Raw genomic sequence first — 14,506 nt, 5'->3', positions numbered from 1 at the left:
GTAAGTCGTTTCTGAAAACTGTTCTTAACACACTGCAAAAACTACAGTACTACATGTGCGATACATAATGAGGTGAAAGCATAGACTCTACTGTGAATGTTCATGACACATGACAGGAAACGCAACGTATGATTGTGCTTTATTTATGTGAGAATTCATATAGTTATTTCACACAAATTTTTAAATACACAAATATATCAGTGGTCATGGTCATGTATTCAGTTTGTTTTTCCCTGTTTTGCTTAAATTAAATATAGACTAGTATCACAGTATTGAAACACAAAGACAAGATCTATTTCTGGGTATCAGCTCATCAAGTTGTAAAAACTTTGATCTTTGAGAAGAGCTAAAAGCACCAACGTGTGAAGTCATTGTCGCACCATTCGTTTTAGACCAAAGGTGCTAGTGTAGAAGATCTTATTCCAAGGCACTTTCCTTCTTCTTAATTTTACCGTTAAATAAAAACTACTACTTTCTACAAGAACTGGATATGCATTAAGGCTCACAATATACCTAAATACAAATGCAGTGCTCACAGATACATGCGTTCCCTCATTAAACAAGGTAGAAAAGTGCAATGTCAAGCGTTAGGGAGTATATAAAAATATAGATATGTTTTAGACAAGTAACTGATGCTGAACCGAGCATTTGTTCTTGTTTGCTCCAAAGGTTTTGGTAAGCTAATCGTGGGTAAATAAACAGCAGTTACAGCTGGATAAGTAGTGTTCATTTTCACGTCTGTCTTTCTTTAAATAGCAGGACTCCAACATGAACACGAAACTCCTTCGGGTGGGACGCATGCGCTAGAAAGCATTGTGTGGCAGTGGAGAGTCTATGGCTCAGAGGGAGACTGAGACTCCTCCAGGCTCTTCAGCAGATCTGCGTACGCAGATGAGTTTATAAAGCGGGGGTACGAGTCTCTCTGCATCAGCGTGTAGATCTGCTGCTGAGCATCGTCGAACGTGTGCGAGGTCGGCTCAAGCATATTGCGGTTTATCACTTCTCGGACGCGTGAATCCAGACTGACCTGGAGAGGACGAGGAGACAGAAGAATGTTCAATAGCACGGATGATGGATTTAAAAAAATGCACATATAAAAGGACAAAACAACTTCCACACGAGGATTTTATACTCTGCGTGACACTTTCAGATGCTTGTTTAACTGCTCGTTACTGCAAATGCCTTATTAGCCAATCACACGGCACCAACTCAATACATTTAGGCATGTCAACGTGGTCGAGATGACCTGCTGAAGTTCAAACTGAGCATCAGAACACAATGTGATTTAAGTGAATGTTCCAGTTGGACTGGTCTAAATATTTTAACTGCAGATCTAAAAATGGTAAATGGCCTGTATTTATATAGCGCTTTACTAGTCCCTAAGGACCCCAAAGCGCTTTACATATCCAGTCATCCACCCATTCACACACTGGTGATGGCAAGCTACATTGTAGCCACAGCCACCCTGGGGCACACTGACAGAGGCGAGGCTGCCGGACACTGGCGCCACCGGGCCCTCTGACCACCACCAGTAGGCAACGGGTGAAGTGTCTTGCCCAAGGACACAACGACCGAGACTGTCCGAGCCGGGGCTCGAACCGGCAACCTTCCGATTACAAGGCGAACTCCCAACTCTTGAGCCACGATCGCCCCAATCTACTGAGATTTCTCCACGCAACCATCTCTAGAGTTTAAGCAGAGAGAAAAAGAGGAAATATCCTGTGAGCCTCAGTTCTCTGGGTGAAAAAGCCTTGTTGATGCCAGAGCTCAGAGAACGGTCAGCCTGCTTTAAGCTGGCAAGAAGGCGACAGAAGCTCAAATAACTGCTTGTTATAAGAAAGATATACAGAAGAGTGAATAAACAACATGCTGAATCTTGAAGCAGATGGCCTACACCAGCTGAAGACCACTCCGAGTGATCTGATGTCCGTTAAGAACAGGAAACTGATACTACAGTTCACACAGGCTCACCAAGACTGGACAAAAGAAGATTTAGATTTCTGTTGCCTTCTATCAGCAGTTCAGGCTTCTGGTTTAATAATGTGTGGGATATTTTCATGGCACACTTTCAGTCTCTTAATACCAACTGAGTGTCGTGTAAACACCACAGCCTACCTGGGTATTGATGCTGACCACGCCCATCTCTTCATGACCACAGTGTTCAAATTAGAAACTGGTCTTTTGAACATGGCAATAGATTCCAAGGTGACCAGATCTCAATACAATACAGCAACTGTTTGATGCTGTTGTGTCATTATGTAAAAAATCTCAGAGGAATGATTCCAGCACCTTGTTGAGTCTGTGCTATGATGAATGAAGGCAGTTCTGAAGGCATAAGGGGTCCAGCCTGGTACTAGCAACATGTAACTAATGGAGTAGCCAGTGAGTATATATCAACGAGGCTTCCTGCTACCAGCTTGAAAATGTAAAATTACTGCTTTAACCACTTTTGACTCAAAAATATCTACTTACATGCCTTCTTTTGACATAATCCATAAATTAGTAAGGCGACTTCAACCTGTCAGTTCACATGCCTTTTATATGTTGTTTAGTGGTCTCTAGCTAGTCTTTTTTCCTTTTTTATGACTGTTGGCTGGTTTATGTTACTGGTAGCTACACTTGCTGTTGGTGGGTTATTAACAATACTGTTCTTGCAGCCTGTCATTAACATGATATTTATAATACTCCACTTGTTGTCAGTGCTGTTATACTTTGACACCCTGACTCTATATACACTCTACACCCTAAAACAGCCACTGTGAGACTTTTGGTGAAGTCGATCTTAGAGCTAAAAAAAAGGAACATAAAAGCTGCCTGCAATGCAGCAAAAGCAATCTGCAATATTACACCTCAGGAGTGAGAATGTGTTGATTGTCAGCATTTGAACTGTAGTAAACATATGTGATAATATGGTTGCTACTTGGGACAAAGAAACTGAGCTGATTATTCTTTCATCCAAAATTTATTTACAATAAGCTAATCTGCAGATTATGAAAAATGTTTTGATATTTTAAAAATGATAACTTATCATAACATATCTGAGAAGATCAAGGCTAGAGAACACATTTATGATGTTCTGTTGATAAACTTAGATATGATCATTCTAAGTATTATTTACTCACCTCTTTAGGGGAAAGGATGGAGATGAAGTCCTCATAGATCTGGCGGACTTTCTCCTCCACCACAGTCTTGTTCGTCTCCTTTTTGAGCTCCTCGCAGGCGAGCCAGAACATCATGTTCTCCTCGCTGAACTCTGTTCTCAGGAACTGCCTGAAGCAGCTTCGCCCGGCTGCACTTTTCATCACCCTTTCAAATGACATCGCCCAGGAGCGAGTGTCTTCCAGAGTAGGCTTTGGGCTGGAAAATAAAAGAATAATGGATGCATTGGCATGTCACCGAATTTCCACAGCAATGTCACAGATTCTGTATCGCTGAACTCACCTTTCTTCGCAATTAGTGGTTTTGTCCGTCCTGCTCTCAAACGTGGACCTTTGTATTGTTTCGTCTTCGTTTCTAACAGTCAAACTGAAAGACAAATAACACGGAGAGCTTTGACGTTTTGATCATGAATGTTTTTAAAGCAGTTTGTCACCCGGTTTTCAGTTTTTCACCCTGCAGCTTGAGCTAGACATTCAAAATTGGAAAATCTTCTAATGTGACCATTTGTTATCAAACAGAATAAATACATGTTATAATTCAATGCATGGCAAAATACATGTGGAGGCCCTTAAGGAGACATGAAAACACCTGCTGTTGTTTGAGTTTGTGTCACACTGGGCCTACGATCAGAACTAATGGGATCCGTAGCTACATTAGCCATGCAGTGTGCTGACATTACCATCAGGATTAAAAGTAATGCATTTGTTCCTCAGTCGCTGTGACGTGCATCACGACTGTATTTGTCCTTACAGCCAATAAGAGAACATTTTTAACATTTTGCTTGTGGCTAAACAATTTAGAAATAAGGGCCGACTGCTCATAATTTGTTTGCAGGTGTACCAGCTAGCCTCAAAGCAGACATTGTGTAAATATGTTACATGATGATGCAAGTAGCAACCTCTGGAGCCGAAAACTGCATTTCCTCTAGTGGCCACTTGAGGCTGGCTCCATAATAGAGTCAACACCCACAGACTTCCGTGTTAAAATGCCCAAATTTAGAGCACGTTTATAATATGGTATTTTTTAATATGTAAAACTCATTGTTCAGGATACTGGCATTAGCAGCCTAGCTGTGCAGATTCACAGCTGTCCAAAAGTCAATGCACTGCACTGCGGTTGTACTTTTGTGGAAAATAGATTATCTGACTAATGTCATGATGACTAATGTCACTAATGTCATGTCTGTGAGGTGTAGCCATCCAAGATGTTTGTGCTTCAGCTTTGCTGAGTTAAACTGTAGTATTTTTTTCCTTTTACTTTGGGCTTCAAATCAAATCAAAATGTATTTATATAGCACATTTAAAAACAACAGTTTTGATCAAAATGCTTCACAAATTAGGAAATAAAAATAAGACAAATACAACGCAAGACAACATAGAAACCAACCAAATGATAATCAAACTATCTTACATCAAAGCCAGAGTAAAAAGATGGGTCTTTAAATGAGATTTAAAAGACTGAACAGTCTCAGAAGAGCGAATGGCAATAGGGAGTCTTACAACGTGGGAGAGGTAGCTAGGAAGTGGGTCAAAGGGTAACAGTTAGTTGGTTCAATGGAATATGGCTGTCAAAGACAATAACTTCAGTTTTACTGTCATTCAAGGTTAAAGAGTTTTGAGATAGCCAGGTTCTCACATCATGAAGACAGTTAAACAATGTATGCAATGGATCTGTGACATTCAAACTGCTTATTAGTAGATCCAAACTTTTCACACAACTCTATGCACTATGCAGTCATTGGTTTGACCGCAATCTCCCCTGCATACCAAAAGTATTCTAGAGTCAAATGTGAGGCCATCTGTTGAGCAGCTAAAGCTTGGCCCACGTTTGGTTCATCCAACAGGACAACGATCACAAGCACAGGAGCAACAGGACTCTATGTAGTCCTGTGAAAATCTTCTTTTTCACATATAGCTAGAGCCTTGTAACCAGGCTTGCTAGAACTAGCTGATCACTTAACACTCCACCCTCTTGTCCAGATACAGTTACTTCTGGCTCCCAAAAAGCCACCATGGTGGTGACCAATACACTAACCTTAAGGCCTCAAAATGCACAGGCCAAAAGCAATGTGATGGTTGTGATGGCCACGTTTTTATGGTGTGCGCTCAAGAGCAGTGTTTTTCTTTGTATAACTCCTTTCGATATTACATTATAACTCTGCTAACTCTTTACATTCATAGGGAAAGTGACATACCCCAAATGCATTATATGGACTTTAAAATTTCTCCAGCAGCAAACAATCAAAAACCTCAGGAACCATTGGTTTAATATTATACAGTCTAGCCTCATGACTTCCCTTAAATAAAACTAAGAAGCCAATCCCAAATGGTACACATTAAAAATGGGCTGGTGTCTACATACCCTATATGTAGACACTAGACTGAGATAATATCAAAACCCAGAAATACTTTAAATTTCATGCAATCCTCAGTCAAAAAGTCTATTGCAAACACTGATTTCCTACAGTGTAGTGTAGCAGGAGCACTATGCATTCTATAGTTTCTTCTTCATTTGAAATGAGAGAACATTTACAGCACGTTCAGGCTGATCCACTGGGAACGTTTCTGTAAAAAGTATAGTGTGTCAACTGTCCAGCTCATCCTGTGAGTCTCACCTGTGTGGAATTAAAACCTTCTCTCTGCCTGAAGTAGCAGCTGGCTGTCGGCTAATTGGTTCAGGTGAGAGTCCATTGTGAGCCATCCCACCTGGGAATGTGGTGTTTGAAGCTGTGCAACAATTAAATTAAAGTCATACAGATGTAGAATAAAAAACGTATTACTCATCCCCAGCGGAGTGAATTATCGCGACCACGTTCTGCATACAACAGGTCGGCTGTCCTCAGAGGAAGCAAAAGCAAATAGCTGATAATTCCAAAACAGGTTTAACCCCCCCTGAGGCCTCCATCCGACGAGAGCCGGCGCCGGTCACGGGGCCACTGAGTTTATGTTTTTCTGGGTTGCTGTGTGGATGGTGCTGGTAAATGAATGAGAGGTTGGAGTCAAAAGGGAGGTGCATCTGTTGTTGAGCTGTTACTACAACATACGTCTCATTTTATTCCAGACGGAAACTATTAGATTTTTATTTGATTTAACGTTTTCTGGTTTATGTCTCTGCAAATTAAAAATCATTGTTTGGACAAACCAAGACAGTTGGCGGTGTAAACTTTTGCTCTGGGAACTTGTAATGACCACTTTCTTCATGATTTGCTGTTTGTGGAAGCTTTTTTGGGAGCAGGGACCACTTACAGAGGACAAAATAGTCCTAATAACAAACTGAATATACACCTTCACTACCATTTGTACTCTTATGCTCAGCACTATTTCCATTCTAAAACTTTTCAAGCAAAATACTCCAGACATGTGATGTGATGGCTCAAAATCATATGGGAGTTTCCATAGCTTCAGAGTTAAAAACATTAAGCTCATGCTACTGCACAAAAAGTCCTCTTTTAGAACATCAGGCGTTGGCATCGAGGCTGATGGAAATATGAACACCAAACATTACCATCAGATTTGATCCACCATCTGAATCACATTTGAATGGCAATGGCTTGATTTTTCAGTATTAAAATGATCACAAACACACTCCTAATGCAGTAAAAGCATACCTGGACAAAACAAAAAACACAAAGTGGTTGTCTGTGAGTCATGGATTGGCCTCCCAGTAGCCTGGACCATAACATTACTGAAGCAGGGTGGGGTTTGAATGGCCTTCAAGAAGCCTGGAGAACTATTCTGAAGACTACTTAAAGAAATTACAAGGAAGCTTGTCTAAATAGTTCAGGCTGTGTTGAAGAATAAAGGTGTTCATACCAAATAATAACTGTCAAGCTCATCAAAATTGTACAAACTCAGTTTTTGTCTTATATACTGTGTTTCCATGTATGTTTGCACATATTTCAGTAACACATGCACCCAATTCCCATTTTCCGAGGAAGCTATACAGCCATGAGGGCTGGCTCAAGACTTTGCACAGTACTGTCCCTATCTGTAGATATACCCATTTTAGTAATACAACAATCTTATTGGTTGCAGAGCTCTAGGGATCCTGAATCACATTTCGAGAATCCTGCAGCTCTGTTGGGAAATGAGTTGTGAAAACACTGGATAATTGTAATGACTGGTTGTTTTCATGGGCCACTTACTCAGCAATCAATAAACTCAGTGTTACATCGGTAGATTTTTCTGTTTAATCGATCATAAATGACAAAAATGCTATTATAGTCTGTGAAATCTATGTGATAGCATTGCCAAAAACCGTAAACATTGGCATTGTGAAGTCACAAAACCAGAACACTTTAAGGTTTGGGTGTTTTTTTTCCCCATCAGGTGCTTATCAGCTGAACCTCTCCCTTCTCTCATGCCTCTTGACAGGCTATATGTAACACATTTTGTCATACTCGCCATCTTATTATAGAGCATGAGTGCTTTATTTTGTTTGTCATATTCTTGTTTTTAACTTGAACAGGAAATTCAAGGAAACTGCTGCATATTTTTATTTCTTTTTAAGACCGGTTTCATTTCCTGTGCATATTTCATTGCTTTTAAAAGAACTGTCCTTTTAGTCTTATTGCTATCTATTATGCATTGCTATAGTTGTGTAGTTGTGCTTGCATTCTGTTTTAGTTTTCTAATTGTATTTTTTCTTCTTTAGTTTTACTTAGGTGTAGATAAAATACAACACTGTACATTCTGGCTACGCTTTAGTGCAGTTCACTGGGCAGGGTTGTTCAGCGTTTTTCGAGCGTGGCGCACTCCTTTCTGTGGCAACTAAAGTGATTTAGTTTAAGGCCACTTTGGTGCCTTAAACACGTGTTTTGGAAGTAAAAATAACAATTGGTGATCAGTGGGAGACATGAAAGCAAAACAGAGATACTAAAATTGCTCAAAAACAAGATCCACTTGAGTGGGGCTGTGGCAGAGACATAGAATAATGCGTGGAGACAATGGCACTCAAAGCAGCAGCTCACTCAGGAGCAACAACAGCACCTTGCATTCCTATGCCCAGCCCTACACTAGCTGAAGAAGGCAACTACCCTCCCCTTCACTATCTTCTTTCACTGCATGCAGCCCCCAACCAGCTGCAAACGACACCCTCCCTCCCGAATTGTACGTAGCCACACCATTTGACATCTTGCTCCTTGTACACACGCATGCCATATGCCCGCTGCTTGCTTAAGACCCACAGTCTTATTAGCTGTGAAATTAGCTACAGCTGACACCAATCAGTCCTGCTGGACCAAATTTGAGTGAGTTCAGGATTAATCTCGGCCACACAACAACAGCTAGCAACTCATGCAAAACTCATGAACCCGTGAAATTTAAGGAAATGTAATTAATGAGAGGACTTAAGTCATCAGTGTATAAATCTGTGTGTGGATGTGTGGGATTCAGTGGAGTGTTTCTCCTTACCAGGAACAGCTACAGCAGCAGCACCAGCAGAAGCAGCAGGCATTTGAGGCGTTGGTGGGGGTGTTTCCCATTCTGGTGCGCGCTTGGAGGACACTGGCAGCTGCTTCTTGATGAACCTGCACCTGTGTCTTACGCATCTCCTCCCGCTCTGAGCCCATGGGCTGAAAGCAGAAGACTACAGTGAGAGAGCTGCACGGAAAGCAGGGTGGTGGTGATGGTGGTAGGAGAGGTTTCACTGGAAGATCATTACCGCATTAAGCGGAAGCATCACACGCAAAACATCACAGTCCAAGAAATCGCAAGAGATTAGAGATCTGACAGCCGGCGCGCAGTTCTAAGGAGGATTGAGAGGAGGAAAAAAAGCGACTCAAGCCTAAATGATACGGAAATCTCGTGCTGAAATCCGTGCTTGCTAAATTGAAACTACCTGAGGTGAATAAACGTGTCTTGCGGAATGCGCGAACACTTCACGATCAACTTTTGCACAATGCAACAGCGATCGACATGAAATATATAAATATATGAATGCAAACAGCTCGAGAAGCCAGTGGATTTTTTTAATCAAGGGTTTGCTGGATTATGCTGAATGTAACAAAACCCAATGTGATGAGCAACAACCCCCGCCCCCCTGTCCCCCCCCCTCCTCTCTCCCTCATCTCCCCTCTCCGTCTGTGAGGGATGAGCAGTAATGATAGCGACAAGGCGTTACTCCTGGACCGCAGCAATCGCATCCTCGGGAGGATACACGATACAAGGAAAACAGTCTCCCTACAGCAAGCAGCCATTTATAGGAACATAATGCAATCATTATGATCAGAAATACTGATAATTTCGCGTCCACTCACATTATTCTCTCTCCCTTTAGAGGCAAAAAGAAGCAGCAGATCTGCTAATATCTAGGTTCGTTTAATGATCGATGATTTTATTTTAGCACGGATGACAGTGTGCACAAATTGTCTAGAAATTAATTCTAATATTCCTGGTTGCTGGAGGAACATCCAGATAAGAATGCTTCAGCCTCACTGGACCCTGTAACTACCCGCCTTATTTTCCAAAAAAGAAAAGAAGAAGAAGAAGAAAAACTGCACAACCAGTCGTGCTTTCAGTCGTTTTTAAGACGCCCTCTCTGTTATAAAAATATAAATGTGTACTCACTGTGTCACCATGAATGCCAGAATACAGGTGATTTTTGGCTCGATCACGTCCGTCTGCCTCGGCTTGACACAAACCAGTTGGTTTCCTCTATGCGCATGCGTTTCCTGCAAGTGTGAAAAGATTTTTCTGCGTCCATGCATTAACTGCCAGAACACAATGTGCGCTGTCTGTTACAGCAATGGCTTCTTCTTGACAGATGGGGCAGGAAGTCTATTGCGTGGCACAGATAATAAACAGAGATTCTTGTAAATTATTATTCATGGGGGGTTTTGTTTTTGGAGGCAATGAAATGCTGCTGGTATATAATCAATAAAGTTTCTGCGATTGGGTCAATTTCTGTTGAATTGAATTATGAAGAAACGTAATATATTCTTAAATCGTTGCCTGTATCACTCATAATCTGGTTGGTAATGCATTTATTTTACTGGGTGCATTTTTGGATTCTGGAGTCAGTGGTGGCAGATATTAAGACGCTGTAGACGTCACAACCCTGACTAATTTAATCAAACATCTGGAAGATCCAAATCAACATCTGCACCTAGTGTGCTCCCAGTGTGGTCAGCACCACTTGAATCCACCAGAGGGCAGCGGCGCTCTATTTAAAAACGCCGGGGCCTAGCAGCAGACCCCCGGGGGATGCTGAGCCCAATGGAGGGCAAATCAGGAGAAGTAAAATTCGATTAAGTGACTGTTAACTAAACTGAATCTAAATGATAAAAAGCAATCACTGCACTTCTTCAGCCATGACAAGATTCTGCTTTATGTAGAGAGCAGGCTGCATAAACCCATCTGTCCTCATGCTGGGCTGAAGCCAGGATTTTAGATCAGTTTTTATCTCTAAAAATCTCTGGCTTTTATTAACCATTTATTCTACACAGTTCATTTAACCACTCAGTTATTTGTCTTTTCAGAATATGCAATAGGCTTTTGTGCATAAAACTAAAACAGAGTCACATATAATGCTGCAGTTAAGAAAATGCGCTGGAGCTTTTTAGATGAATGCTACTTTTTATTGTGCGTCAATCCATGTAAATCTACGTAATTTAAAATAATTTAAAATCAAACCTATTTTTTTTGAAACTCTGGTGTCAGTCTCCATACTTTTGTTGCAGCTTCTGAGTCGGGTGGTAACACCATGTACTGCAGTGATAGGTGTACATGGTGTCACAGTAACAGATGGGTAAACATAGGTGTATTTCTAAATGACATCACCTCACTAATGCTTAATAGTGTGACTGGATTATAAATTGCTATAGAATATAGAACATCTCAAATCATTTTTTACAGCCCTGTAAAAAGTATTTGACTTTTTTTGCATATTTCTCACATTTAAATATTTCACGTTATCAAACAAATTAGAAAATTAGACAAAAATAACCAGAGTAAATCCAAAATGCAGCTTTTAAAGGATGATTTCATGTATTAAGGATTTTTTTAGTTATCCAAAACCTACATGGCGCCGTGTGAAAAAGTAATTGTCCCCCAAATCTAATAACTGATTGTGCAACGCTCAGCAGCAAATACTGCAATTAAGCCTTTTTGGTAGCTGGCAGCGAGTCTTTCACTTCACTGTGGAGGAATTTTGTCCCAGTCTTCTTTGCAGAATTGTTTGAATTCAGCCACATTGGAGGGTTTTTGAGCATGAACGACCTGTTCTAGGTCACGCCAAAGCATCTCAATCTGGTTTAAGTCTGGACTTTGACTTAATTACACTCTAAAACCTTCCTTTTTACTTTTCGAGCCTTTCAGAGGTGGACTTGGTGGTGTATATTGGATCATTACTTTCCTGCATAACCCAAGTGTGCTTGAGCTTTGGGGCCAAACTGTCATGTTATGCTGTGTTAGTAATAAACAAAGCAAGCCTGGGAATCCAAGGTTTCCAGAAATCATTAAACATATAAATATGGGACTAGGAAACCCCCAGCTTAGAGGGATGACTTGACAAAGGACACATGGAGACTCAGACAAAATACACAGAAGGTAATGAAGGAAGAGAAAACAGGCGCACAGCTGTAGAAAACTAACCAAACACAAGACTGAAAGAACAGAACAGGAACACTAAAGGGAACTAATACATCTGAAGTCATCTATAACACCATTAATAAAGAAGTATAAAATAACACAGAACATGAACATAAATTATTTCTCAAAACTCAAAAGGAATAATGAACTAACAGAAAACGCAAAACCAAGGGCACAGGGGCGGAGCGTGGGGGTGGCTTACGGGGCTTAAGCCCGGGTTGTTTTGTCAGAAGCCCGGGGTATTTTGGAGTGTAATTTTTTCATAGTTAGATGCCTGGCTGACAACTGTATAAAACAAAAAGTACACACAATATTCGAAGCACATAGTGCACACTGTGGGAATTTACGACTGTGCGTGAATCCCCCCCTGATATTGGTATGATCCAAGCTCAGGCACTAAGCGACTGAGCGAGGGGGCGGGGCAGCTGCTGCCCGTGAGTGCGCTGTTGGAGAGACGGAGCCAGCCATACTAAGGAGAGCTTAAGTTTGACCAGGTACCAAAGCAAATCATTCGTACTGTACAAATAATGTAAATATGACGGTGCATCACGAAAGATTGATATGAAACTGATCACTTGACCAATATTACGTTACTTGCTCTTCAAGTGAATCAACAAATGGCAAAATGAAAAGCCGAACAAATGCTATTTTTTTTAGAGTCTTAGCTTACGTGTGTTTATTTCATATTTTCAGTTCTTACCCTCCCCGACTAAATCGGTTTCAGTTATGTACTGAAACATAAGAATGGACATTAGAGGGTTCTTTCAAAGAAAAAACTCAGGTAAATGTTATTTTATATATTATGCTTTGTATGTTTTTCAGTATATTTCTATGCAAAACAAGAGGGATTTCAGTACACAGCAGGATATTCACATTTGTAACCAGATATTTACATACACTTTAGGGAGAAAACATAAAACATTTTTACTGTACAACATCAATTTAGAGTAAATTTTTGTTTTAGATAAATATTGAAATATATTTTGAATTAGTTAAATGTCAGAATAAAGAGAGACAGAGCTATTTTTATCACTTTCATCAAATTTAGGAGTACATGTACACTAAATTTATTGTTAATTAATAAGAAAACTCCAGACGATTCCATTCTGAGCTGAAGAAGCTTCTGATAGGTTAGTAGAGTCCATGTGAGTAAATTGCTGGCACAGCTGTGGATGCATATAAGGCAAAACACAGAGCCTGTTTCTTTGACATGGGAAAATCAAGAGATGTCAACCAAAACACCAGGAACAGAACTGTGGAGCTCCATAAGTGTGGCTCAAGTTTGAATACAATTTGGTGCCATTTGCAATTAAGAAATACAGACAGTTTCTCTCTTTACTCTTAAAGTTAACAAATATGTTTTTATATTTATCAATCTAAAAAAATAAACATTTAGTCTGATTTGATGTTACAATTAAAAAAGTGTTTTTATCTGAAGAGTAAATATCTGGTTTCAACTGTATATTTGATGATTGTCAGCACAAAGAGGGAGAGAGAGGAGAACGAGGACAGAACAGATGAACAAGAGCAGGTGAGACACACATGTTAGTCAAATGGTTGTTTACCAAAAGTATCACCGTATCATAGGTCCTCATGTATCTCGTACCTAGTGTTTCTTTTTAGGTTTGTTATTTTTCAAATTCTGTATTTATTAAGTTCTGCAGGCTTGTTTGCACAACAAGGCTGAATAATTATATAAACTTTTCTCAATCTAAATAGTGTACTTTGGTAGAATTAAAAAAATAAGTGTAGTGCAGGTCTATGATGATTTTTAGTGCTATCATCTAGTTCTGATTCTGGTTCTGTCTTGGTTAAGTCCTCAGTAGTCCTGATTTTGAACTGTTGTAGTCCTGTTTTTAATTCTGGATCAGTTCTGGGTCTGGTTGAATTGGGGTTTAGTCCTCGTGTCTTGATGCAGCCCTGACCTTGTTCTGCCTTGCTGCTTAATTAAAAAACTAGTTTAAGGTGTCCTGCACATGTGATATATATTTTTCCCTATATGAAGTCATTCTTTTTTGAACAGAGCCTATTAATCTTTCAGTCATTTCTACACCCCCCCCCCAAAAAAAAAAAAAAAATCCCACATGCATACTACTCTTTGGGCTAAGCCCCGGGTGTTTCAAATGTCTGGCTCCGCCTCTGCAAGGGCATGAGACCCAGGGACCGTGACACACAATGATGGCTGGACTTTTGCCTTCAGGTAGAGCTTCTATTAGAGAGCAAAATTCATGGTTCCATTAATTACAACAAATCACCCATGTCCTGAAGCAGCCCCAGACCACCACACCACCACCACCATGTCTGACGTCTTGGTACGGTTTTATGTGTACATAGAAAATATGCAGGAAGAAATCAGGACTGTAAATGTATGTTATTTATCAGTAGTTTTAGCAAATAGAGACATTCATTCTAGTCTTTCTTAACACAACTGTCACATTTATCCAGGGTCTGGACCAACTCCAGTAGTATGCTGGCTCATGACCATTTCAGCTTGGGGTTGTGTCTTCTTTTGCTTTTGAACCAGGGATCTATTGCATGTAGAGCAAACATGCAATTAACTATTTTGGAGCTAAAGCTTCACAGGTAAATACAAACTTCAGAAATAGCATTTCCTGCCACATTTATCATCTCATGGTGACCATTTGTATGAATATTGCCCTCAAGTTGTGAACCATTGGGTGAAATGACCAAACTGCATACAGTTAAAATCAGCTCCAACTCCTACAGCAAAAATGAAGCCAAACCACAAGTGCAAAAAA

The 14,506-nt window shown here is 40.3% G+C and overlaps 1 protein-coding gene and 1 long non-coding RNA gene across 3 annotated transcripts; one reads left to right on the top strand and one right to left on the bottom strand.

The window, feature by feature from the left end:
- Nucleotides 1-122: 122 nt before the first annotated feature.
- LOC101478679 (regulator of G protein signaling 20) lies at nucleotides 123-9,828 on the bottom strand. Of its 2 annotated transcripts, none has more exons than XM_004552006.3 (5): nucleotides 9,726-9,828; nucleotides 8,571-8,731; nucleotides 3,442-3,525; nucleotides 3,123-3,357; nucleotides 123-1,027 (listed from the first exon to the last, which is right to left on the bottom strand). In XM_004552006.3, exons 2-5 carry the CDS (start codon nucleotides 8,726-8,728, stop codon nucleotides 833-835), a joined length of 672 nt encoding a protein of 223 aa, XP_004552063.1. In that variant the 5' UTR covers nucleotides 8,729-8,731; nucleotides 9,726-9,828; the 3' UTR covers nucleotides 123-832. The 2 variants fall into 2 exon arrangements, with proteins under 2 accessions (XP_004552063.1, XP_076744328.1); XM_076888213.1 differs by lacking the exon at nucleotides 9,726-9,828 and adding an exon at nucleotides 8,821-8,853.
- Nucleotides 9,829-11,929: 2,101 nt separating this feature from the next.
- Nucleotides 11,930-13,486, top strand: LOC143420517 (uncharacterized). The gene is made up of 3 exons (XR_013100349.1): nucleotides 11,930-12,241; nucleotides 12,441-12,528; nucleotides 13,227-13,486. It is a non-coding gene; the product is annotated as an uncharacterized LOC143420517 (long non-coding RNA).
- The last annotated feature ends 1,020 nt before the right edge of the window (nucleotides 13,487-14,506 follow it).

The sequence above is a fragment of the Maylandia zebra genome, linkage group LG9, assembly GCF_041146795.1.
Source record: "Maylandia zebra isolate NMK-2024a linkage group LG9, Mzebra_GT3a, whole genome shotgun sequence".
Classification (NCBI taxonomy): domain Eukaryota; kingdom Metazoa; phylum Chordata; class Actinopteri; order Cichliformes; family Cichlidae; genus Maylandia; species Maylandia zebra.
The sequence above is the reverse complement of the archived record's forward strand: the minus strand, read 5'-3'. Positions and strand labels throughout refer to the sequence as shown.